This window comes from Melozone crissalis, unplaced genomic scaffold (genome assembly GCF_028551555.1).
Source record: "Melozone crissalis strain CALT ecotype California unplaced genomic scaffold, PUWL_Pcris_2 ptg000034l_1, whole genome shotgun sequence".
In the NCBI taxonomy this organism is placed as follows: Eukaryota; Metazoa; Chordata; class Aves; order Passeriformes; family Passerellidae; genus Melozone; species Melozone crissalis.
In genome coordinates, this window is record NW_026535812.1 from 7,307,803 (window position 1) to 7,331,351 (window position 23,549).

General features: G+C 44.8%; 1 protein-coding gene across 2 annotated transcripts in view; it reads left to right on the top strand.

Moving 5' to 3' along the window:
- The first annotated feature begins 2,462 nt into the window (after positions 1–2,462).
- The window catches only part of DGKD (diacylglycerol kinase delta), a 59,510-nt gene continuing 38,423 nt past the window's right edge, over positions 2,463–23,549 (top strand). Inside the window, exons 1-4 of one of the 2 annotated variants that reach the window (XM_054282326.1) lie at positions 2,536–2,626; positions 4,211–4,272; positions 17,827–17,937; positions 18,615–18,695. In XM_054282326.1, coding sequence (XP_054138301.1) covers positions 17,845–17,937; positions 18,615–18,695 — 174 coding nt within the window. In that variant the 5' untranslated portion in view covers positions 2,536–2,626; positions 4,211–4,272; positions 17,827–17,844. Of the gene's footprint in view, positions 2,627–4,210; positions 4,273–17,826; positions 17,938–18,614; positions 18,696–23,549 lie in introns of both variants that reach the window. The other variant, XM_054282325.1, reaches the window with a different exon arrangement.

Here is a 23,549-nt window from a genome sequence, read left to right on the forward strand (position 1 = left end):
CAATATGCTTAATAACCAGGTTATTAAAGATGAGATAAATGTGCACTGTCAATGAATTGCTTAAAGCTCCCTATATAGAATGCCAAACAGAAGTACAAGTCCAGACAGAGTCTGTATTTAATCTAGTTTCCTGTAGGCAACTGCTTCAAAAGAAGGTGCAGGAAAATTAAGGAGGAAATTATGGCGCAGCCTTCCCTGAGGAGCCTTTCCCAACATCCATCTGCCAGCAGTTGGTTTATGCTCTAAGAAATGAGATTGCATTCTGCAAACTTTGTTTTCTCTTGTTCATCTGGATATTCTCATTATCCATGTAAATGTCACATATTTTCCTGAATCTCATGTAAGTTTTTGCTGAAGTGAGTTGCATCTGCTTATTACATTTTGCATGTAAAACAACTGCTGTTTTATTTTTCTCATTTTTGCTTTTAATCTGCTTTTCAGTGTCCCTGGTTTAAATTTCCCTGGAAAGTCTGAATGCAGGGCCCACATTTATTAATATAGACTTACGTTTCCCACCCTCCACTCTGGAAAATAGAATTAAAACCTTCACATTTATATCTGTTTGCTTCTGTAAACTGGTCTTGATTAAGATGCTGGAAGCAGTTATTTAAGACCACAGCTGACTTCAGAGTTCCATCAGTGCTCTCCCCTAACACACCTGTCCCTCAGTTCTGTCCATTAGTCACAGGTGTCTCACCTTAGCTTGAATTGCAGGAGGCACAATGTTTGCTCTGCACTGGGTGCTTTGCTGCTAAAGAACCCGGCAGGTTCCAGGTGTTTGTGATCAGGATAATTTCTGTGTGATTTCAGCTTTGGGGGAGGGTCAAGCATTTGCACCTGGATGTCTGGGATTTTCCCTGGTATTTTTATTACTAATTTGTTGGTGGCTCGAGAACACATAGAAGATACAGTAAGGTTGAAGAAATCACTGGTTGTGAATATGCTGGTCTTGGAGAGCAGGAGTTCAGAAAATCCTTTAAAGATCTAAGAGAAGGAGGGGAACAGGTCTTACTTCAAAGTGTATCTTTCTCCACAAAGGTGTTTCCTTCAGCGTTTCTGGCTACTAGACCTGTAAGTATGGGACCAGTAAACTCAGAGATCTGATTATTTTTATTATTTTTTAAATTTATTATATGTCAACGTTGTGAGGGGCCTCTGTTGCTGCCTGCCTTCCTCTTAAATTCAGCTGTGGTGATGACTTCTCTAAGCTAAGTGGGACAAAATCACAGTGCACTCTGTTGTGCAGTGGGGAGGAAATGGTTGTTAATGGTTATTAAATCTGTTCTTTTGTCCGGGCTTGGGAAAGCACTTTGAAATGCTATTTGTTCAGCTCATGCTGGTCATTTACTCAGAGAGAAAGGAGAGTTTTCCCTGTCCTGCAGGACAAGCTGGACTTTTCTCTGGCCCTTCAGCCAGCAGATGCTGACTTCTGTCAGCAGAAAATCGGTCTCTAGCCAGAACTGTTTGCCTTTTATCTTCCCTTTCTTCTGGTTCTGGTGTTATGTTGATCTACCGAGTCAGACCTGTGGCCTGCTCCTCCTGTTTACCGCTGGGGCAGAGCAGATCCAATTTCCTGACTCCGCGGCTTTGATGTGGCGGGACTCTGTTTGCAAAGGGCTCGCCAGCTCCCGGAGAGGGATGCGCTCGGGGAACGATGGCATCTCTGGACCTGCTGTTTGAAGACAGCTCAGAGCAGATACATGACAGGACGGGTTTCGTGACAGACGCTTTCCCCTCACACATCTCCATGTTATCCCAGCAGGAGCTCTGCACTGCCCATGGCTGATGGGTGTTGGAGAGGTGGGAGGAAATTACCCGACACTGCCAATGGAGTGGGGCCGGGCCGGGGGTGCTGCGAGCTCGGCCCGGCCTCAGCGCCCCTGAAGGGCCCTTCGGGACGGGGGCTCTCGGCAGGTGGAGCCTGGGTAGCAGGGTGTGCTCGCAGCATTTCATTAAATCCTGGGGGCACGGGGAGAGCTTTGGGAGGGGCTGTGCAGGGAGGTGGTGGTGTGTTCGAGGAATGACGGAACGTGGCACTTAGTCCTGTAGTCTGGTTGATAACATGGTGTTTGGTTATGGGTCGGACTCGATGATGTCAGAGGTCTTTTCCAACCCGAGTGACTCTGTGATTCTGTGCTGCAGTAGCCACGAAGAATGGGAAGGAATGGGGACCGCGGTCTCGGCTGTCGGGCTCGCCTCAGCGGGGAGGGCTAGGCTGAACACCTTTGTCCAGGCTTCAAGGAGCTACGGCCGGGCCGTTGCGATCGGCGCCCGGGCGGTCGCAGGGAGCCGCGGAGGGGCAGGGCGGCCGTGACCGTCCCGCTACGGCGGCCTGCCCTTCCCCGCCCCGGCCCCTCCCGCCCCTCCCGCCCCTCCGCCCCTCCGCCGCCGCCATGTGACGCGGCCGCCGCTGGGGGGCGCCGCGCGCGCGGGGCCGGTAGGGGGCGCCGGGCGCGCCGCCGGTCCGTGCAGCATGGCGGCGGCGGCGGGGGCTGAGCAGACACAGCCAGAGCCGGTCGCCGGTGCCGCGCCCGAGGAGTCGTCGGACAGCGAGCCGGAGCAGGAGCCCGGCTCCCTGCAGAAGCTCATCCGCAAAGTCTCGACGTCCGGGCAGATCCGCCAGAAGGTGCGTGCGGCGGGAGGGGGCCGCGGGCAGGGCCTCGGGGTCCTGGCGGCGCTGCGGCCGGCGCTGCCTCCGCGATACGCTCGGTGCCGCCGCCTCTCCCTCCCGCCCGGCACGGTCCGTGCCTCCGCCAGCCCGGGCCGCCCTGGGAGTTGCCAGAGACCCCCGAAGCTTTCCCCTGGGGCCTGCCACCGAACCCGTCCCTCAGGGAGCTGCCGGCGATCGCCCTCACATCCCACTCCTCTCCCCTCACAACGACCCCTCAGGGATCTGCCTGTGACCACCTCACATCCGCCAAGGCACCCCTCAGGGACTGGGCCATTTCCCCCTTTCCCCCTGTTGGCTGGAAAATCTTTAATTGTAACAAATATTGTCTGTGTTAGAAAGGTTTATTTATCCCGTCGTTTTCGGTGACAGCCCAACCATCCCTCCGGGTTCTGCCGGCGACCCTCAACCCCCACTGCAGAGACCCCCTGACAACACCCCCTACAGCTTTCCAGTTCCTGTGAACCCCGAACTGCCCCTCAGGGATCCCCATAATGAACTGTTCTCAGGTGCCCGTTAACAGCTGCCCCCTAAATGCCCTTCAGAGTCTGCCAGTGCCCCACACACTGCCCTCAGGGGCTCCTGGAGCTGCCCCCGAGGCCTCTCTGAACTCTCCAGTTCCCTTCCCCAGCAGCCCAGCTTAGGCCACCTTCTTCCCAGGGCCCAGGTTCAGACCTCCCAGGGAGCTTTACCCAGCTCAGTGAGCAGTGTGCCCAGGCTCAGCAGGACCCCGTCTGTCTTCTTTCCTTCCTTACCCTCTTTCCCTGTAATATTTTCTTGGAGTCATGGAGGTCAGATTTGGGCTCCTACTCCCTTGTGCTGCTCCATTTACCTGGTATTTGAATCCTCAAGGGCATCCTCACCCCATGAAGCTGCATCTCCCCTTTTCTCCTCATGTCACAGTTGCCACAGGCTCCTTCCTCATCTCCCCATGCCTTGAGAACCTCTGCACATCCCAGCCATAGCTCCCTGTCACAGTGTTCTGTTATCACTTTCTAGCACCTCCCTCCTCCATGGTCCTGTTGTACTTTCCACAAGTCACTGTCTCATATTCAGAGCTCTGCTCTGGAAGGTGCAGCCCCTATTATTCCCTGCAGTCATTGAGTGGTGCCTCCCTCAGCATCTTCCCATCCTTTTTGTGCATCCTAATTTTCCCCATCTCACACTGCTGTTTTACCTTGCTGTAGCCAAATAGCAATGTTTAGCTTTCTGTCTGGTTAAGCAGGGATCTTACAGCTGGTTAGTCTTTGTTCCCAGTTTTGTCTGTCCTGCTTTGCCCTCCTGGTAAGGTAACAGTCCTTTCCACCCAGGTTCCCTTGGCCCAGTCGTATTTTATCCCTCTGTGGCTCATCCTGGAACAATAACACCATTTTTATGGGCAGTAACAACATTCTGCAGCTACAACCAAAACTGTAGTTCTTCTGCATTGTTACTGTAAAAGAATATGTGAAGGTTTCCTTCAACTTTAAGCTGTGAACCACGCATAGGGAATTTCCCTTTTCTGTACTCTTTTTATTATAGCAGCATGATTTTTCTTTGTAGCCACTAAGCTCCTGTGTAACTCTTGGACTGTTGTGTCATGTGTTTCTGCTTAGAAGTACCAGGTTAGTTACTGTGTCATCATCTGCCTTGTGCTCCCCTTGTCTCTGCAGCATGGACAAGCACGGTGCAGCTGTGGGGATGCAAAAGCTCGCTCAGCACTGCTGCTGCAGCTCAGTGTTGCTTCTCTGGTACTCATAGCAAAGGAGAGTAAATGCCTCTGCATGGTGCAGTGTCTGAAGCATTGTTCAAAGGGCTATTTTTCATGCTGGCTGGTTTGCCCTGCTTTCAAGCACAGGACCTGCCATCATTGTGCTGTGCATCATTGTTTGGCTGCATTGGTCCCGGTTATGGAAGCCCTGTGACAGAGTGCAGTGGCACGTGAGGACTGCACGGGGCTGCTTCCTCCATCTGTGAGGTGCTGCTGGCACTGCCCCTTGGGCTTCTTGGGCTGGGCACTGTGGGGCTGGGCTGTGAGATGGTTCTTTTGATGACACCAGGAAACCCTGGAGCCCTCTAAACCTGCTGATGTTCTGTAGCAAGCAGATCTCAGCTGTGCTGTAGCACCACGTGGCTTAAGCTAGTCTGATAATCTGCTGTGAAAAAAAATACAAGCTTTTTGAGATTTTCCTGTATCCAGAGTGCTAAATATTAAGAATTTGGCTTGCTGGAGGTTGGATGAACCTTGGGATTTTTTAACACCATTTGTGACAGGGGTCTTATGTGAAAAGGAAGGAAAGACGCTATAGTCTGTCTCCATGGTGGTGTTTGTGTTGAGAACAACACAAAGACTTTGCTAGAATGGGAGATCTTGCTTATAGCAAGATGTTAGAGATGCTGAGGTGAAAGGTGCATTGGGTTGTATTTTTGTTTGGCTATAGCAGAACACGTCCTCCTGTCCCTACTTAATCATTTTCCCTGTTTTACATCACTTCTGATGTCAGCATGTGTGGAAAAAGACAAAACCAGCCACTGCTATATGCAAGCATAAACATATTAAGCACAGGGATTATAAACAGATATTGTCTACAACTGTTAAGCCTTCTTGTGTTAACCTGCCAAAAACCTTTGACTAAATCATGTAAAATTTTCCAAGTAAGCCCAGGTATTATGGCATTCAGGATTGATTTGTTCTGTTGCTTGTGGATGTCATTTTGGTTTGTCATTGCCTTTTCTGCATGCTGCTGCTTGTATGCTCTTTCCTTGCCCTCAGGGCAAGAAGCAAAGACAACTTTGTGGGTCATCACGGTTTTGATGGGACTTTGAGGAGCTTGCCTCCTTTGTAAAGGCAGACCTAATTCTGAATTTGTCTGTTGAATGACAGAGTGCTGACTACTGTAAGCTGTAGAAGCTGTTGGACAGGTCTGTCAGTGACAGTAAGAGATGCAGGCAGGCTTTTACTATGGCCTGAGGACATAAATCTCTTCTGACCACATCTTTTGCTGCAGTTAGCTTAAGACCATGCCTGTAAGTACAGCTAAATCACCATGGCAGCCTACTGTTATCACAATTTGAGTGTAAAATCTGTTGTGCCCTGGAACTCCTCAGAATTTACTTGTCACAGCACTTTGAAGGTATGTTTTCCTTCTTCTTGTCCTGCCATCTGTTTTCCTAAGAAATGCTGTAAAGTAGAGCTGCTTGCTTGCTTGCAAGACCATAGAACTTCAGTGGATTTGTCTCAAAGCCCCACAATTGTCCAGCTGTGTTTGACTGAAGCAGGTTGGTGTGATAGTAGTGGGGCAAGTGGAATCATTTGGATGTTTAAGGACTAAGGTGTTAATGTTCAGGGTCTAAAGGCAAATCACAGGTAACATCCCTTCAGCTAAAAACCCTGTCCCTTGTGGGGCAGTGGGCAGGAGAAGTGGAAGGCTCAGTGTTTGGAAAGTGAAGTACTGTGTTCTAACAGACTTTCTTGCTTTTAGCTAGAAAGAATTTTTGAGGCAGAGAAGAAGGTATAAGGGAAGCATGTTTAGCAGTCTTAATTATTATTATTATTATTATGGGGAAAGAATAAAGCCTCACACAATCAGGTGTAGCAAGTAGTGTGAGTGGTCTTGTCTCAGCTGGCTGAGAAGCAGAGGCTGAATTGTGTGCTTGATCAGCCACCTGACAGAGACCTGACAGACTTGCACCAGCATAAGGCCTCAGAGTGCTCTGCTTTTAGCTCCTCTCTGGTCTCAGGCTGCTGTTGGTGCAGCTGCAGAAACTGTTGGTCAGCTAAGATTATGTATTTTTGAATGGATAGGAATTAAGAAAGAGATGAAATTAACTAAGAGAAGGAAGATGTGTGTGAGGAGAGGCAGCAGCAGGACCTTGCTCCCACTCCTGAGCAGTGCTGAGACCTCAGCTGGAGCCAGCTGAAGTGGTAATGTCATCTCAGTGTCACTCAGCATGGACCGAGGCACAGGAATATCCAAGAGCTGAGGGTGTGAAACCAAGGAGCACAGAACCTTTTATGAGCTCTGACAGTGAAATGTGCTCCTTCCTTTGAACTTGACCTTTCATTTGCAGCCTCACATTACCCCTCAGAAAGCTGGAGGGTGGATGAACAGGCCATTTTCCCATTTCATTCATCAGTTCTGTGGGATTTCCAGCCTGCCAGCTTTGGTATGTTGAGCTCTCAGTTTGTTTACCAGACAGGATTTCAGCAGCGTCCTTGGGTGGCATCAGGAGAACTTCTTGTTTAGACTAGTTCAGTCTAAGTTCTGTTTACTTTCAATTTCTCTGTAATATTTTCAGTTTTATGAGCATTTATCATTGCCTTGAACTTTTTAAGACAAGTTTGCAGTGTATATCTCACTGGAGTTGCAAACAGAGGTGAGCAGCTCTCTGAACTTTCTGGGAAGCTGTCTGGCTCTGGTAGCAGAGAATTGTCAAGTTCATTTATATCCTGAAAAGCAGCACAGCTGAACTGGTGTTGAGCTTTGTGCTGCAGTGGACAGATTGTTCAGTACTGAACTAGCACATCTCCCTTCTCTGTGCTGTGTATCAGATATAGGTGATGCTTTTTGTGCTGTGGGGAGTTGTGATTCTCTCTCTGACCAGTAGCCTTGAGGTCTTGGAGCCACCCTGCAGGATCAAGGCAGAAAAACAGGGTGAAGCGAAATGTTTCTCCAGGCTTTTGTGCAGGTTTCCAGAGTGTGCTACACTGAGTGCTCAGACATATGGTGGGCAGCATGGGCAACTGAAGAAAGCTCATTTTGTTTCTTCTTGTATTGCTTATTAGATAAAATGTCCATTTTATAGGTAAAGAAGTGGAATTTTTATTTCTGGAGGGTAAATGTTTTAAAGTTTCCTGAGATTAGAATGAAGAAAAGGAGAAGTTTATTAGTTTGAAATACAAGTATTGGAAGAAGTATTATGATAAGAAGTAAAGCAATATTGTAAAAGAAATAAGCAAGAAATGAGGTAGGAATTTTCTGAAATTCATGACTTAATTCATGTTCTGTCTGTGGCATCTTGCACTAAAACATACTGAAACATCTGTATGGTTTTTTTTTGCTGCCTTCTAAAGGCTGTCTGAAAGAGGACGTTTTAGGATCTTCATGTGTCAAAAATTGTGGTGGTTTATGCATTAATCCAGGTAGAAACTGGGAACTCTTCACCTAAAGAGAGTGAGAACTGTTGAAAAGCAGTTTTTGTGATTGAACAGAAACTGAACATCTTGAGCACAGGTTTAAGGACATGAATTTTCTCGGATTCACAGCATGAACACACTATTTTCTTCTCTGAGCACCAAGACACAGGTAGGATTTTAGGCTGTATGAATGTTTCTGTCCCTTAATATACACTTTGTTTTGTGTGCACTTCAGACTCATCTGTTTTGACACAATTTGGGAAGCCTCCCAGCACTGTTTCCAGTGGTGTACTGTAAGTTTGCCTTGCTGCTGGGGAGTTTTGGATGTTGTATGAAAGCAACAGCTGTTACTTCCTTGTTAAAAAAAAAAAAAAAACCAACAAAAGCCAACAAACCCAAACTAAAAAACCCCACTGCACAACAAAACAAAGCACAAAGCCACACGCACTTGAAGCGTTTCTCATTCCTTCTAACTATAGATCAGGTTCCAAGAACTAAAGAGCTAACATTAAACTTTTGCATGTTTTGAGAGCATGCATTTACTTAGACCACATCACTAAAACGTTTCCAGGCTTCTGATTATTCTCTCTAATAAAATTGGAGAAAAAAACCACATAGATATTGAATATTTTGGTTTGATTGCTTGGTTTTTAAAAATAAAACTTAATTAAAACATTTAGAGTATTTTCCCTTACCTAAAACCTTTCGTTACAGGAAAATTATTGAGTTTTTCCTTTGGAGGAGTACAGGATTATCAAGGAAAACTCTGAAATATCTATCTCCAGCTTATCTGTTGAGGAAATCCAGTATACCATGTGAGACACTGCATAACTTTACCTTCTTTAATTATAAATCCAGTCTGATTCTTTCTGAAATAGCAGCTATACCTACATATGTAAGAGAAAGCACAAATGAGATATAGAGAGTCTTTCCCTATTCCTGGAAATCTTAAGGTTTACCCTAGATATTGGCACAGCACCACTGGAAATTTCACAGCACACTACGTCCCAAGTGAACATGTGTTCCTCTTGGAACATGTTTTTTCAAGATCTCAAATGCACCAACCATTATTTAAATAATATTTTATTAACTCTCCACTGAAACAGTTTGTTCCCTGCCTTGTCTTCACTAAGTGGTTATTGCTTCTTGTTTCACTAACAATTTATATTCAGATGCTTCTGTTGGTACTGCAGCCCTGTGGGATGGTCATCCAGGGGTAGCTTAGCTTCAGGCAGAGTAGCTGGGGCAGCAGCACTGTTCCACAGCAGCTCCTATGGTTTGTGGTCCTTCCTCACATGTTTTATATAAAACACTGCAGAAAGTAATGAGCTTATAGTGCATGCCCTGTTCAGTAGTGCTGCACCTCTGCAGCAGCAGGGCAGGGCTTCCACGGGGTCTGGAGCTGCAGTGTGCAGGTCCTGGACCACTCCTGGACATGACAGCACTTACACAGAGGAGGAGGAGGAGGTCTAGAGCTGGCTGCCCTCCTCTCATCCAGAGAGGAAAAGGTTGGCTTGATGGCTGCAACATTACCACTTCAGTTAGGCAATTCATTATTACAGGATTGCTTCATTTGGTTTTATAGGAGAACTTTTTGTTTCCTCACCATTTTGTTGCTAAGTTGAAAAGTTTTACATCTGATCACTGTTCTGATGATGTGGTTTGCCTTTTTTGAGAAAAGAAATGCCCTCTTAATCACAGAATGCTTATATTGAGCACATTGCACTTGAGACTTGTAAGCTTTAATGAATTTATCCATGTAATTTTCTAGTGAGGAAAGGTGATACCACCTGCAGTGTCCTATAGGGAGAGTGTAGGTACATAGTTGTATCAAATGCAAGAAGTCACCCTGGGCATCCCCAGACCTGGGAACTTAGGCAGGTGGTGCAAGCTCTTGCACCTTACTCTGTGGGACAGCTGCCTTCAGTGGTCTTTGAACAACAGAAATGTGTCTGATAGAACAGGGAAGGTGAGCTGCCTGCTCTTGGAACTGCTCTCAGCTGTGGCAGGGCAGAGCACTCTCTGGAATGTGTAGATCTGTCACTGAGGTTTTATTAAAATCGGTATTCTGGGAACTCACACCAGCCCCTCCTGTTCTGTTCAGCTGAAAGTTAGCAAAATGATGTTCCCAGGGCTGTGCTCATCTTTTTTGTTGTTGCTGCTGCTGATCAAGAAGTCTTTGGCATGGTCAAAGGTATTTGCAGGACATTAAAACAGGGGAAGTGGAAAAACAAATCAAAACTTTGCAGTATCCTTTAAAAACTATGTTAAATAGATGAGGAAAAAAAAACTTAAAAGCATAGGTTGTTTAATACATAAATATGGAAAATCTGATTACGACAGTTGTTATAGATGAGATAAAAATAAATTCTAAGATACCTAAGTATTAATTAAATGGCTGAAGGCCAAAAGCTGTTTTCTGCTCTCATCCTATTTGAATACCAGTTGAAGTAAAAGGATGAGGATCTGGCTCTGCATCTGCCAGTCCCTAACACGCTCCTAGCAGAATTCAGTAGCAGAGGTGATGGGAATCCAGACACAGTGGGAGGAAGCTGTCTTTCTTTCTGCCTCCTGAACACAAGGGCAAAGAACTCAGTTTTCTTCGTCAAGGTATAACTTTCACTTTCCCATATCCTGAAGTTCTCTTACTGGTACTTTCTGCTGACTTTTCCTTCCTACTTGGCCAAGGTCTCCATGACGTTGAGCGCTGTGGGAAGGATGGGTGGTTGTGAGTGTAGGATGAGATCTCCAGCTGTATTCTGCATGTGCTTTCCCATACATTCACTGCTCTGGGCTCATGCTGGCTGTGTGTGTGTGCTCTGGTTGCACTCCCCAGCCTGGTACTCGCATGTCCAATGGCCCTGACAGCCCGCTATGGTGAGTGCCTGGCTCCTCTGCCTACTGCTGAAGTGGATGGGGGGGCTTAGACATGGTTTTTTGGTAGTAACTTGTCTCTCTGAATGAATAAGAGTGTGACTTAAGCTGTGGGGGTACAGGTGCAGCATTAGAGGGTTCTGTGTACAGGCTATGATTCCAAATGAGGTTCTATTGCTGTGCCTCAGCAGAAGAGCCCCTTGCTTCTGAGTTCAGACAGGGAGTTCTGTGGTGCTGGTGCATAGCTTGTGACAGGCATCTCTCAGAAGGTTTTACAGCAGGTAGCAAGTTTTGACATTTTTTGTGTATGGGGAAGTGCCCAAGGAAGGGATGTAGTCATGTATATATAATTTTAGATGGTAGAAAAAATAACAGTTGAACTTTTCATGTTTGTCCTTAAATGTACAAAGTTCACATTTAATTAGTACAAATTTACAAATTTATTCCATTCCAAAATATTCAGGTAGCTTTTAAACTGTTGCCTTTTTGACTTAAGTTATCCTTGTGGATGGGTTTGAGCCCTTATCTTCCATCTTTGCTATGGTTTGACTGGCATTTTGTGCTCAGTTTCCCTCTTGTGATAAATGTGTTTGGGAAGGATGCTGGGAGCCTATGGAAAGCATCCTGGGGCTTAAGCAGTTAGTGTGCCAGGAGTTGTCCAGCTCCTAACTCATCCTGCATCAGTGTACTGGTGTTTTTCATTCTCCCTTCTAGGTAGCTGACCAGAATATTCATCTGTTTTAGTACTTTTCTTGAAGCTCTCTGACAGCTCATTTTACCAAGGAGCTGTGCATTGATTTGCTATATGTTTTATTTCCTTCCCCATATACATTTTTGTGTGCTCTCAAGTTGTTTTTCATTTGGTAATTTGTTCACTTTGGGTCTGTGACTGTGCATCCCTTTTAGGAGAGCCATTCATAAGAGTAGCAGCTGAACCTGGTATTGAAAGAAGCTGGTTCAAAGACCTGTTCTTTGTTTATTGGCTGCAGTGTTAACTAATGAAGAATGAAGTGTTTGACCATTTATCTGTGCCAAGGCAATTTAAAGCCTTTTCAGTATTTATTTGATACCAGCTCCTACTTTTTACTGTGGATCTGGGGAATGAGCTTGCATTGCCTCTTTCAGTGTCATCTCAGCTGCTCCATGGACAGGTTGCTGTGCCCTGGGTTCTGCTGTCTCAGGAGTTGCAGGGAGGTGTAGGAGAGCTGTCAGCCGTGCTTGCCTCAGTCTCACTGCTGAGTTCAGCTCGTTCAGCAGGGCTGGAGGTTACAACAGAGGAGAATTGGGAGGATGGTTGTTAGGAGAGTTTTCTTAGGCTTTCCATGTGGCTTTACAAAGGTCTGTACTGTAACCCCTTCCTCAGCTGTAGTGCTCAGTTTCTGTTAGTGGGCCTCTGACTCAGCCCCAGCTTCTATTTTGACATTTGATTCCAGCTCTGATTTATTTTTCTTTTTCTCCTCTTCTGGAGTCCTTTTTTTGCAGTGAGTTCTCATAATGTCTTGTTCTTTTGATACCAGTGAAAGAAATCTGAATGCAATTTTCACTTTTTCAAGTAGAATTTCCAAACAAGACTATGCAACCTGTAATTACCTTGTTCTCCCCTATAGATCTGTATAGCTGTGTGTCCCATTGTTAGAATTGCTTTACTGATCCAGATTTCCCCCCCTCCAAGCTTCCTAGAGTTCATTTCCAGGGTGTGACCACTGTCTGGTGGAAGGATGTTGCTCTCAGATTAGCTTGTTAACCCCTACCCTTTGACATTTCATGTCTTATTCTATGGGGTTGGTTAGATTTATTCCTGTAGTTTCTTTGTTGGATTTACTGTGTTTAATTTGATTTCTAAGTATTAATTTGTTTCATGTTTATTACCACCGAGAGCTTTTATTACACAATCTACTAAAACCACAAGGTACAGCACTCAGATTTGTACTGCCCTAGCATGGCATGGCCATGTTTAAGTGCCTACAGACCTACTCCTATCATTTTTGTCATGACTTACTTGAAATCAGTGACTAGATGAGGTTGTTTGGTCCTGGGGTTCAGCTGCCTGTAAAATTGCCTAGTAAGCATCTATAAAGATAGCCCAGTTCCGCATATACTTTTGCATTTTGTTTTTTCCTCCCTGCATTTAGTGCTTTGTTTAGTCAATTATTTGTTGTTTGGCATCAGTGTTTTGTGGTGCATACAAATAGAAACAATGTGTGTCCTAAAGTTTTTACATTCTGGAGATACATGACAGAGAAATCCACATGCTGGGGGCTTCGGGTTTGGGATCCTTTAGTTGCTATTTAGATAGCTTTGTGCTGTTACCTTGTACATAGTTCTTTTTCTGCATTGGAAAGATGTGTCACTGAAGCATAATTCTTGTTTTTGATATGCTGCACTGAGTAACTGCCCCTAAGAATATGTTATGATCTCAGCAGTGAAATGAGTTGCATTGTTCCTCTGTTTCTATCAAACACGGTTTGGAGCCTCCCTATGCCGAGGGACACTTGCCAGCCTGACAGCTGGACATGCTTGATAGTCACCCTCAGTCTGGCTAATGGGACATGTTTTGCAGATTAGGAAATCAGTTTTATCAAGAGCCCTGCTTCCAAATGGGGCAATAGGTTTAAGCTTCAGGAAGAGATTGTCTGCTCCTGCATTTCACTTGGTGAGCACTACTGTGTGCAGGAGAACAAAGGATGTAATCTGAAAGGAGCTGAAATCTGACGTGATCCTTCCTAACTTTTAGTAGAATCACTCATGTTATCGGTGTAGAAAGCACTTAATCTCTGTAGGCTGTCTCTGACCACCTGACAGGGGTTACTGGGTGCAGAGACACCTTAGATGAGCAGTGCTGCCAAAAACACAACTGTGTCTTGTTGGTTTTCTGAACAGCTCCTCTTAATCTTTTGGCTTCTTGTTCTTACAAGGCCGGAAGGGGAAACAGTGAAGCACAAGGCTCTCTTTCTTTCAAGTTCTTTCTTTAAGTCCTCTGAATTGTTTGAAACCATTCCTGTTGAGGTCAGTAGCAAAACTTTTCTTTTGTCATTTCAGGATTAGGCCTGCACCCTGCACCCATTTTGACAGGAGAAATCTGAGAACATATTATTGCTCTTCTTAAATGTCAAGTTTTGAAAGAGGATGAGCTGGGGGCAGGGTTGTGTATTGCTTGCCATAAACTGAATTTTTTTCTGCAGGAAGTTGCTGTTCTTCAAGGCCAAAGATAAATACTAAAATGTTAGAAATTTCCTAGGCCTTGCCTTTCAGTTATCTAATCTTGTTCGTTTCAGATTTCCTAAGACACTCTGCTATGTGCAGTGTTGTTTTAAATTGTCAGTTTCTTCAGTAACTGTTTTGACACTGACTTGCAATATGATAAAAGGGGTCAGTGTTGAAACCTGTATCACATCATTTTATGCTTGATCCAAGGTGATAATTCATTTTTTCAGTGTTATCTGCCCACGGAATGCCATCCTATGGGACACCACACTGGAAAGGGACTCAGCTGGATAGAAAATAGTCTGCATAGTTCCATTGCAAACAATTTTAGTATTTATCCTGGATAGGATGCACATAATTATATGTGCATCCTCATAGTGTTTCAGGGCAGTAGCTTTTCCCGTAGGATCCAATATATGATACTAAAAATAGATTTAACACTCTCTTTTCATTATGGGAGAAGCAATTTCACTTTTATCTTGATGAATTACCTGCCCAGTAATCTGATCAGAGTAGATCTTCAATTAAAAATCTGCGGAGAGCCTGGGGAGCAGAAGTAGCTGTTCACCTCCCCCCTTTAATTTCATTGGTGTCACTTTGCAGTCATGTCCTTTCCCCAGTTCATTTTCTGCAGCTGCATTCCTCTGCAAGTAACAAGTCCTTTGGCTGTAAAGTCAGAATAGAGGAAGAGAAAGGCAGCGATGTCTACATCATTTTATAAAGTCATCTTGATCTTATCTCTGGCCCTTTCCGCCCAAACCCACCAAGCTGTGCTGAAGTGAGTGCCTATAAATATCCGGGCTGCTCTCGTGCAGAGATGGGCAGCGCTGAGGCAGAGGCACTGAGGCAGAGGCGTGTTTGTGTGAGCAGGAGTGCTCCTGCTCTGGCCTTTCATGTCTGAGCTGGGGAGCTCTGCGGTTTTCTATACATAGAGCCCGGCAATGACAGGAACTGCCGCTTCCAGCGGGGCAAGGTGACCTCTGCAAGTGTTGCATTTTGGTAAAAAAAAAAAAAAAAAAGAGGGTTTAAAAGAGGAATGGAGGAATGCACGTCTTGTGCAGAGGTGAGTGAGCCCAGCTGAGGTGAGGGAGCAGGTGGGAGCAGAGGCATTGTTTTGCTGAGAGTTGCTGTGCTGGTGGGCTGGGCAAGAGTTTGTGATGCTGAGCCTGGGGTGCATAAGGGCTCTGGCTGACCCCAGTTTAACCATAGCTGTAAATAAACATAGCAACAGAGCTCTGAAATCTCCTCTTGCAAGTTGCTGTTTTTTGATCAGCCTCCTGGCTGACTTGGTATCTTCGGGTTTTTCATCCAAGGAGTCTTCCCCAGGATTTTTAGTTTCTCTCTGATTTTGGTTTAGGGCTTTGCAGAGTTCACTAGCTGCTTTCTTCATCTCATTTTTTATTTATATGTGTTTTTTTCCAGGGAATGCAAAAGTCACTCCATGTTTCTGTCTTAAGCTGGAAATTCTCCTGCCACTTTCCCATTTTCTTCCCTGTAAAAAAATGAGCTGCAGAAATGTGTGATTTCTTTAGTGTGGTAATTTGGTTGCTGGTACTTTACATTTCTCTTTGATACTCAGGTGCTGGAGGTTAAAATAACTTGTGAGAGAAATACATATTTTAGTGGGTTTCCACGGAATTGGCAAATGCTGTTTGTTCTACTACTTGACAGATGGAGACACACAGAGTGAAAATTGCTTTATTGGGAGCTCATAAAAAGTCCATGGCAGAGTAGGAGCATGAATGCATCTTTCTGGGTTCCAGATGAGTGCCTTCAGCTCTGGCCTTGCCTTCAGGGTTGTTTCAGCGAGGGATGCTGTTTGGTCAGTCTTTGCACTCCACTTTCTCTTATGCTGAAGCTTCAGCTAAGATAATGTCTGAATTTTGAATTATTTGCATAACACCAGCTCAAAGGTGGTTTAGCATTTTGTTTCTGGGTTTTGCTATGGTGTGTTCAACTTTTAGACCCTAAAGCCAATCCTAGATGCTTTATGGCTTCGTGGAGTGTATTCCTGCTGCTGTGTCCTTGTGTGTGAAAACGAGTGCCAGGATGCCTGTCAGTGACTGCTTCAGAGCTGTGGGGAGCTGGTGTGGGAAACAGCCATTTTTTATAGGAGCTTAGTCCTCAGTTGTGTGTTTTTGTTTCCTCTTTTCATTCCGCTGGAAGTTCTGTGGAGTTTGGCAATTCCTGATGTGCCTGCTTCAGGCACACTAAGTTGGTGTTTGCCTGAGCACTGGCAGATATTTCTTCCACTGTGCAGGTGGCTTTGTGAAACAGACCACTGGGAGGGGATTGAGGCTTGGGATTTGCTACCCTTGGAGCAGGCCAGGGTCCAGCATTCAAGGTAGATGCTGTTCTTCCAGGAGACAGGGGAGCCCCTTTTCTATTTCCCAGCACAGTGGAGGAAGATTGTAGTGGCTTCTATATCTGACAGCTCTCTTTAGGATCTGGTGGAATGTGCAGCGTGCTCTTTCCCAGCTGATTTGTGAGTAGAAGCTTCACCATGGTGGTCCAGACCCTGTGATCTCTCAGGCCAGTTTGAGGATAGCTCAGTCTAGCAGAAGAGAAGCATACATTGTCAGACGGATGTTTCTCCTTATAGTCAGTGTTTTTTTCAAAGTGGTTTCTGCGGAAGCTTTGAGCTTGGCAAGGGCCAGTCTATGTGGAACGTAGCAAAATCTGCAGCCGTTTCAAAAACTAAAAGCACACGTTAGAAATATATATATAGCATTTTAAAAGCAAGTTTAATGCCTTGGAAAGGAGTTCTAACATGAACTAAACCCTGTGGATCAGAGTATTTATTTTGTGTGCTGTAGTAGCCTGGCCGTGTCCATTTGGTGCTGTTTGTGAATTGATTCTTATCAGCGACCTGACTGTTACAAACCTGAATTCCACTGAGACCTCTGGTATGTTAAAGCTATGTCATTTTCCTGGCACCAAGACACAGAGTAACCTGTCTTACAAGATTGTCACACCATTTGTGTCCTGTGTTTCACTGGGTGTTTATCTCGTTGGGCTCTCTCAGCAAAAAGTAGGTTCCTTGACTCTCCTGGAAAGAGAAGAAGGTTTCTTGAGGTACCAAGGCATGACATAGCACTGCTTGTAGCTCCTAGGCAGAACTTACAATCAGGAATGTGGACTGGACATCCAGCCCTGACTTTTTTGCCTTTTGTCTCTCTGAGCTGCAGTTTTTGAGATTATTTTCATGTAGCTGTTGGTATTAAAACCTGAATGAAATACATGTGGATTAAATCCATACCCCCACATATGCACAGTATGTGAATGAGCATATGAGCCTGTGTATGCTGGTATGTCAGTCTAGTTATAAAGCAGTTAAAGAAAAGAAGTCAGTGTGCATAGACAGTTTTGGCACTACAGCCCTGGGAAATGGCAGCTGGCCAGAGAGTACCGAAGCAGGGCCAAGACTATCTGAAGAATACCAAATGCTGATGTTGGATATAGCTCCTTCTTTGCTCTGGTTTCACTCTTCACCCCCTGGGCTTGCAGCTTGCCGCCTCTGTGCCAGGTAGATGCTGGTTACAAGCTGGAGGTAGAGACAGATATCCTGGGTGTGTTTGTGCTGGTAATCAGATTCCAATTAAATGAAAGGTGCAATTACCTGTGACTGAAATCCGACCTCGGTGAGTTTAACTGTTACACTCCCCAAATCACTGTTAGATTTGAAATGCTCATTCAGTTTTAAGTTATTTATCTTCTTTGGTATCGTGATAGTGCTGGAGACAAGGGTAAAACCTCACCGCAGTGTGGGTTGTTTGTTCATGAAAGTTTTATCTTGTGAAGGCTGCTCGGTTTTGCTGAATGAATCTGTGAAACGCTTCCAGCAGAGGGCACTGAGGTTATTGGTCTCCAGCTCCAGTTGTTCCGACGGGTGTGTGCTGGGGAAGCAGCAAACGTGCCTGTCAGAAAAACCTATGATTCACTGCTCTCTCTGATGCTTTTGTAGACTGTCATAAAAGAGGGGATGTTGATGAAACAGACCAGCTCCTTCCAGCGCTGGAAGAGACGATACTTTAAGCTGCGAGGACGAACGCTCTACTATGCAAAAACTGCTAAGGTAAGGTCCTGACAATACCTGTGAGGCCAAGGAAGGAAGTCAGTGGAGGGGCTTTGGAGGCAGATGGGTGTCAGTGGGGAGGCAGCCCTCAGCAGAGAAATGAGCTCTTTAGGCACTGGTCTTCAGGCTTTGTAGCTACTAGAAGATCCCTGTGTTTTGCCTCACACTTGGGAATCCTTGGTTTTGAAGTTCAGCATCATGTGGACCTGTGACACTGATTTTTCCATATTTTTTCTCCCTTTGATGCATGTTAGTAGGGAATGGATCTAAATCAATAGAAGGAAGAGAATACAAATGAAAAGAGAAGGTGCAGTAGACAAGCAAGGCTAGAATTTATCAAATCAGAGCTGCTATGCCTCTGGTTTAGTATGCTGATAGTCAACTAGATATAAAACTGTCTCCTTTCATAAGAACAAAACCTACAGTTATTTGGTGTTCTTTTTAAATAATCCTTTAATAAAAGTAAATCCATTGTATTCACTGTCTGAAGACAGGCCAGAGTCATCTCCAGTGTGTGGAACTAGACTTCCAGGTCCTTGATGTTGTTGGGGTGCTGTGTCTTTCCTTCAAGTCATAAAAGGCTGTGATATGGAGCATGCTCGGCAGACTCCCTTTGAGTCTGCTGCTTATACATTAGATTCAATAATTTATTGAGATTTTGAATTTTTTCTTTACAGTCCATTATTTTTGATGAGGTGGATCTGACAGATGCCAGTGTGGCAGAATCCAGCACAAAGAATGTCAACAACAGCTTCACGGTAGGACTTTTTGCATTATTTTCTGTTCTTCTTCCATCTTTTCCCCACATCCCATCTCTTTTGCAGAGTTGAAAAACACTTGAACAATCTTCACAGCATCTTTCATGAAAAATAAATAATAAACTTACTTTTCTTTACTATATGATAACTCATATTTGTGCACATGGGAAATTACCTCAGGGAAATACCTTAGGTTACTCTGTATTGTCCTAAGACTTGGCATTCAGGGGTTTGCTTCCCTGTAAGCTGAGAGTGTTTGATAGAACCTGTTTGCACAGTGGGACAGAAAAATCTGTTCTGCTGGGGGAGTTAGAGGTGATGTTTATGCTGGAGATCTTGCTAAAGGAATTTAGTTTTTCCCATAGGCATTAAAATATGTAAACTTCTTTCTCTGCCTTTATTTGTGTGTGTCTGTGTGTGTGTTTATATATGCCTGCTATATATAGTGGGAAAGCAAAAGGAGGAACAGAAAGAAATAGCACAGAAATAACTGTGGGATTGGTTCAGGATACTGGTCAGATGTGGAATGTGTGCTAAGTAGTTGCAGTCTGGAAATGCAGTGATGTCCCTGCTTCATTTTCTCCAGGCTCAGGAACTAGGAGGAAAAATGATTGTATTTCTAAGGTGCAAGTGTTCTGCAAGCTCCGGTTTGGGGAGCACCTGGTGTGCAGAAAAAAAAGCCATTAACATCAGCTCTGCAGAGTGAGCGTTGGGTGGTGAACAGCAGCAAACCTCCACACAGCTGCTGAGGGGGTCAGCACAGAGGAGAAGGAGCCTGGGGAAAGGAGGTGTTGCTCTAAGGCAAGGTGAAGTGGGAGCAATCCAGGTGGAGGGAAGAATCCCTCCTGGTCCTGCAGGTGGCGACCAACACTGAGCAGTGTGCCCTGTGCTGCAGCAGGAGCGATCTGCTGCTTTAAACAGCTGCCAAAGGGCATTTCTGTTTGCAGCTGTTTTAGCTTTGCAGTGCCTGTGTTCAGATAAAACTCCAACACCTTCCAAAGCTTAAAAACACTTTCTATATTCATAGTTGGACAGGTAGAAGGCACATCTGGGTGTGGTAAGTAAATTTTGATATCAGATGTCAATGTGAGAGTACAGAGAGAAGGTTTATGCAGTGATTTGAGTAGGGAATATGTTTTCAAGACTGTGATGTTATTTCCCTGTTAATAAAGCATTTTATTCTGGATCTTGCTTCTATTTTCTCAAATATAAATAAAGACTGATTTTTTGGGTTAGTGTACTGTTGCTATGCTGCTTGCTGTTGCAGTTGGGAGAGATCTAATATCCATCAGGAAGACTGCATTAGGGGCAGGAGGGAGCAGTGTCTTTGCTCTCTCAGATTGCCCCATTTGAGTCAAACAGTGAAGAGTTATTTCCCAGACTCTGGTATCAGGCTCTGCCAGTCCCTGCCTTCCATAGCTGATAAAAGGTAAAGGGTTACCTTGAAATTCAAGCAGGTCCAGTTTGCACTGTCTCCAGCTGAGCAGTGTGTCATGGTGCTTGGGTAAATTCAAGAAAAGCATGTTTCCTTCTTATTTCTATCTGCTCTTTCTCTCGTGGCTTCTGGAGGCACTTGACTCATTTACCTTGAAATTTAAAACCACTTAGGAAATCAGAAGGTGGCCTAGTCCTGCTGTGGTTTGCTCTGTTACATCATTGCTCTCCGTGCTTTGGATTCCTTGCAGTCATGCAGTTTTCTGTTGGTTTTCTTTGAGACCACTCTGCTTCCCCTCTGTATCTTCCTTTCTAAAGTTCAGAATTCTTTGATGCATTTTTTCCTGTTTCAAATCAGTGTGCTATACGATTTGAGGTTTTTCTCCTTAACTAAAAATAGGTAGCATTTGGCAATCAGAGTTTTAGATGTTCTGGTTTTCTTTTTGGTTTTCTGTTTTCTTCAGTGGAAACTGGTAATTGTGGATTTATAAAAGAATGGTTTCTTTCTGAGAAAACTCAGCCTCTGTCCTGTCTGTGCTGCCTGATGTATAGATTCTGTGGGTCAGGTTGCCTGAATGACACCCCTAAGTTCCTGACATAAAGACAAACAACAAAAACATTAGACAAACCACCTGGAGGAACAATGTTCATCCAAAACAAAGAGGTAATAAGGACTGACCAGTCAGAAGAGCACTGTTGAAAGTGCATTGAGGAGCATGGGGAGGCAGCCTCTTGAGAGGAGAAAACCAGAGCATAAAGCCAGCAAAGGTTGTGCTGCATGGAGAGAGGAGTAAGGTTAAAAAATAGCTTCCAGTAAACCTTTTACATAGGACATGACTGACAGGTAATTTGTTTGCTCTCAGCAGGAAGGAGAGCAAGAAAAGTGAGTTTTAAGACATGGACCTCTTCCTTTTGAAGAAAGTATGTAATAACAAATTCCACTGTGGTTTACTTGGTTGATCTTGCATAGATTTCTTCAGTAAGTGTACTGTTTGCAATGGGGACAGTTTTCAGGACTACTACCCAGAGTTAATGTATAGATGGCTATAGAATGGGCTGGAAGCAGGTGACATGGGGCATTTTTGAGCTTACAGTGTTGTACTGCTCCATCCTCTGATATGTAACAAAAAGCTTTGTGTTTAGCTTTGTTCCTTTAGGTCTGGCAGTGTGGCTGCAGAGGTATTTAACAGGAGGCCTCTGGGAATACATCTTACAGCAGCCCCATGCCAGAGCTAATGAGAGCCCTCTTCTCTCATGAGGCCTCTAGGTGTGGTATTTGCTGGTTCTGTCACATCTCTGCCATCTCTGTCCTTCAGAGTCAGCTGTCTACAAGGTAAATTCTTCTGGGATGCCTGGGCTGTGACAGGTGCTTTCCGTGTATGATCTCTTGGTACGTGGGGTATAGATCTCCCCCCAGTGCCTTTTTTAAGGGTTGCTGTCTTGCACAGGGTCTTAGAGAAGATCTGCTGTGGCACAAATGCAATGATAAATGTGTTGTCCTGGTAGTTCAGGACCCTTTATTTCAAAGAGTGTGTTTATTTCAAACAGTGTGTGCTATTTTGGACTCCTAACAAAATAGAAATCAGCAACATTGGGTGGGTGAGGTCAGAGCCTGGCCCTGATTTCTGAGCAGTGCTTTCTTAGCCGTGCCCTCAAAACCTCTTGTGATTTCTAAAAAGCTGATAGATTATTTGGGATCACACTGGGTACATTGTGTCTTCCCAGTGAGACTTTAGCTCTTTCCATGAACAGTTTTTTCTTGGACAGTGCAGTTTTGCGGTAACGTGATTTGTTAAGGTGCCCACATGGTAAACTAGCCTGCAGTTCTGTGAGGAGCATTAAAACAAAATCTGCAATGAGGGTGAGTTCCATGCTTTAATCTGAAGTAGCATTTTTTGAAGATGATGCTGAGAAGCCTAGGTTTTACTGATCTCTGTCACAAAATTATCTGCTTTACCTGTGTCAAGGACCTGAGCCATCCTTCATGCCTGTTCTCCCCTGCGACACCTGGAAGGTCTGGGGGACACCAAACACTCTCTTGCCCGTTGCTCAGGTCAACACTTTGCCACCAGAGCTGTCCCCTCAAAAGTCTTTGGAAAGACTTTGTGTTGTCTCTTTTGGCCCAGTTTTGTAAATGCTTGTGTGGTGAACAAATTCTTCCTCCTCAGACTGGTGTGTGTGCTGAAAATGTGCTCCTTTCTAGAAAGTACCAACTGAGTTAAGCCTGCTGCCTTCAGTGTAGTTGGTGGAATTAAAAGAAGCGATTCCTTATCAGTTCATTGACTCTTTCTTGCTTTGTGGAGGATTTTTATAAAGATAAGTATTCTTTAATACTAGTCAAAAACACCTGTGATCATCAGGAGAGGACCTGGAGAGGACATAATATCTTCCCAGGTACATATTTTGTGTTCCAATATGGTTCTCACATGGTGGTTTGGTAAATGTTTTCCAGTTATTGCTACCAAATGGTGGTGTGGACTTTCACCCTCATTCACATAACATGAATTACAGCATTTACTTTTTATCCCATCTGATTCAGAGCTTTGAGATCCTCTAGGAGAAATATCCTCTGTGTGGACAGGGAATTTTGTGTCATTTGGTTTCTTCTTTCTGATGCTTTGGTGAAATGGAAGCTGGTTCAGTGCACGTTTTTGAGTGCCAGGAGCCATGCTTGTGACCCCTCCTCCGTAGTGAAGGGCTCTTCACTGGAAGAGGTGGAGCTTGAGCTCCTGAGCTCCTGTAAACCCTTTTTTGTTGGGAAGTACCTCTCAGCTCAGCTGCAGACAGGAAGCAGCATATTATTACAGTCAGCGCCTGCCTCTCCACTTCATTGCCGTCAGAGGGAAACTTATCCCAGCTCCTCCTTAAGCAGGCAGCTAATCAGCTTGTGGCAAGTGGTACATAGCTCAGAGAGACTGACCACAGACGAGACTAATCCTTGCATGGCAAGCAATCTGTTTAGGTTTTTTTCTCAGGGAGTAGGCTGCTCTGGATACTAGTGTAGAGGAAGATTGAACGTGAAAGGTAAGAGCAGGAGTGTGAGTTTTCTGGATTGAGCACTGGGAAACATGGCACCTGTGCCAGCATAACAGATATCAAAAGCTCAGGTTCTTTGGCATATGTTTGCTGCAAGCTCTTACTGTTCAGGTGTTCTCTCCTGAGTGGATTCATGTAGATGTATTCTCTAGAAGAGGAGTAAAGGGAAATGTGCCTGTGGTGCTGTTAGAAATACTGCACCCAGTTAAGAAATACTATTTATTAACTGATGATTCACCCTGACCAAGGTCCCAGGAGAGAGGAAGTACTCAGGTTAGAATAATACCTTTCTTGCAGAGCACTTGCATGACTGGAGGCAGCAGTGGTTCTGGTAGGCTGAGGAACAGGATTCAGGTGTCCCTGAATGAGAGAGTGCAGTCATCT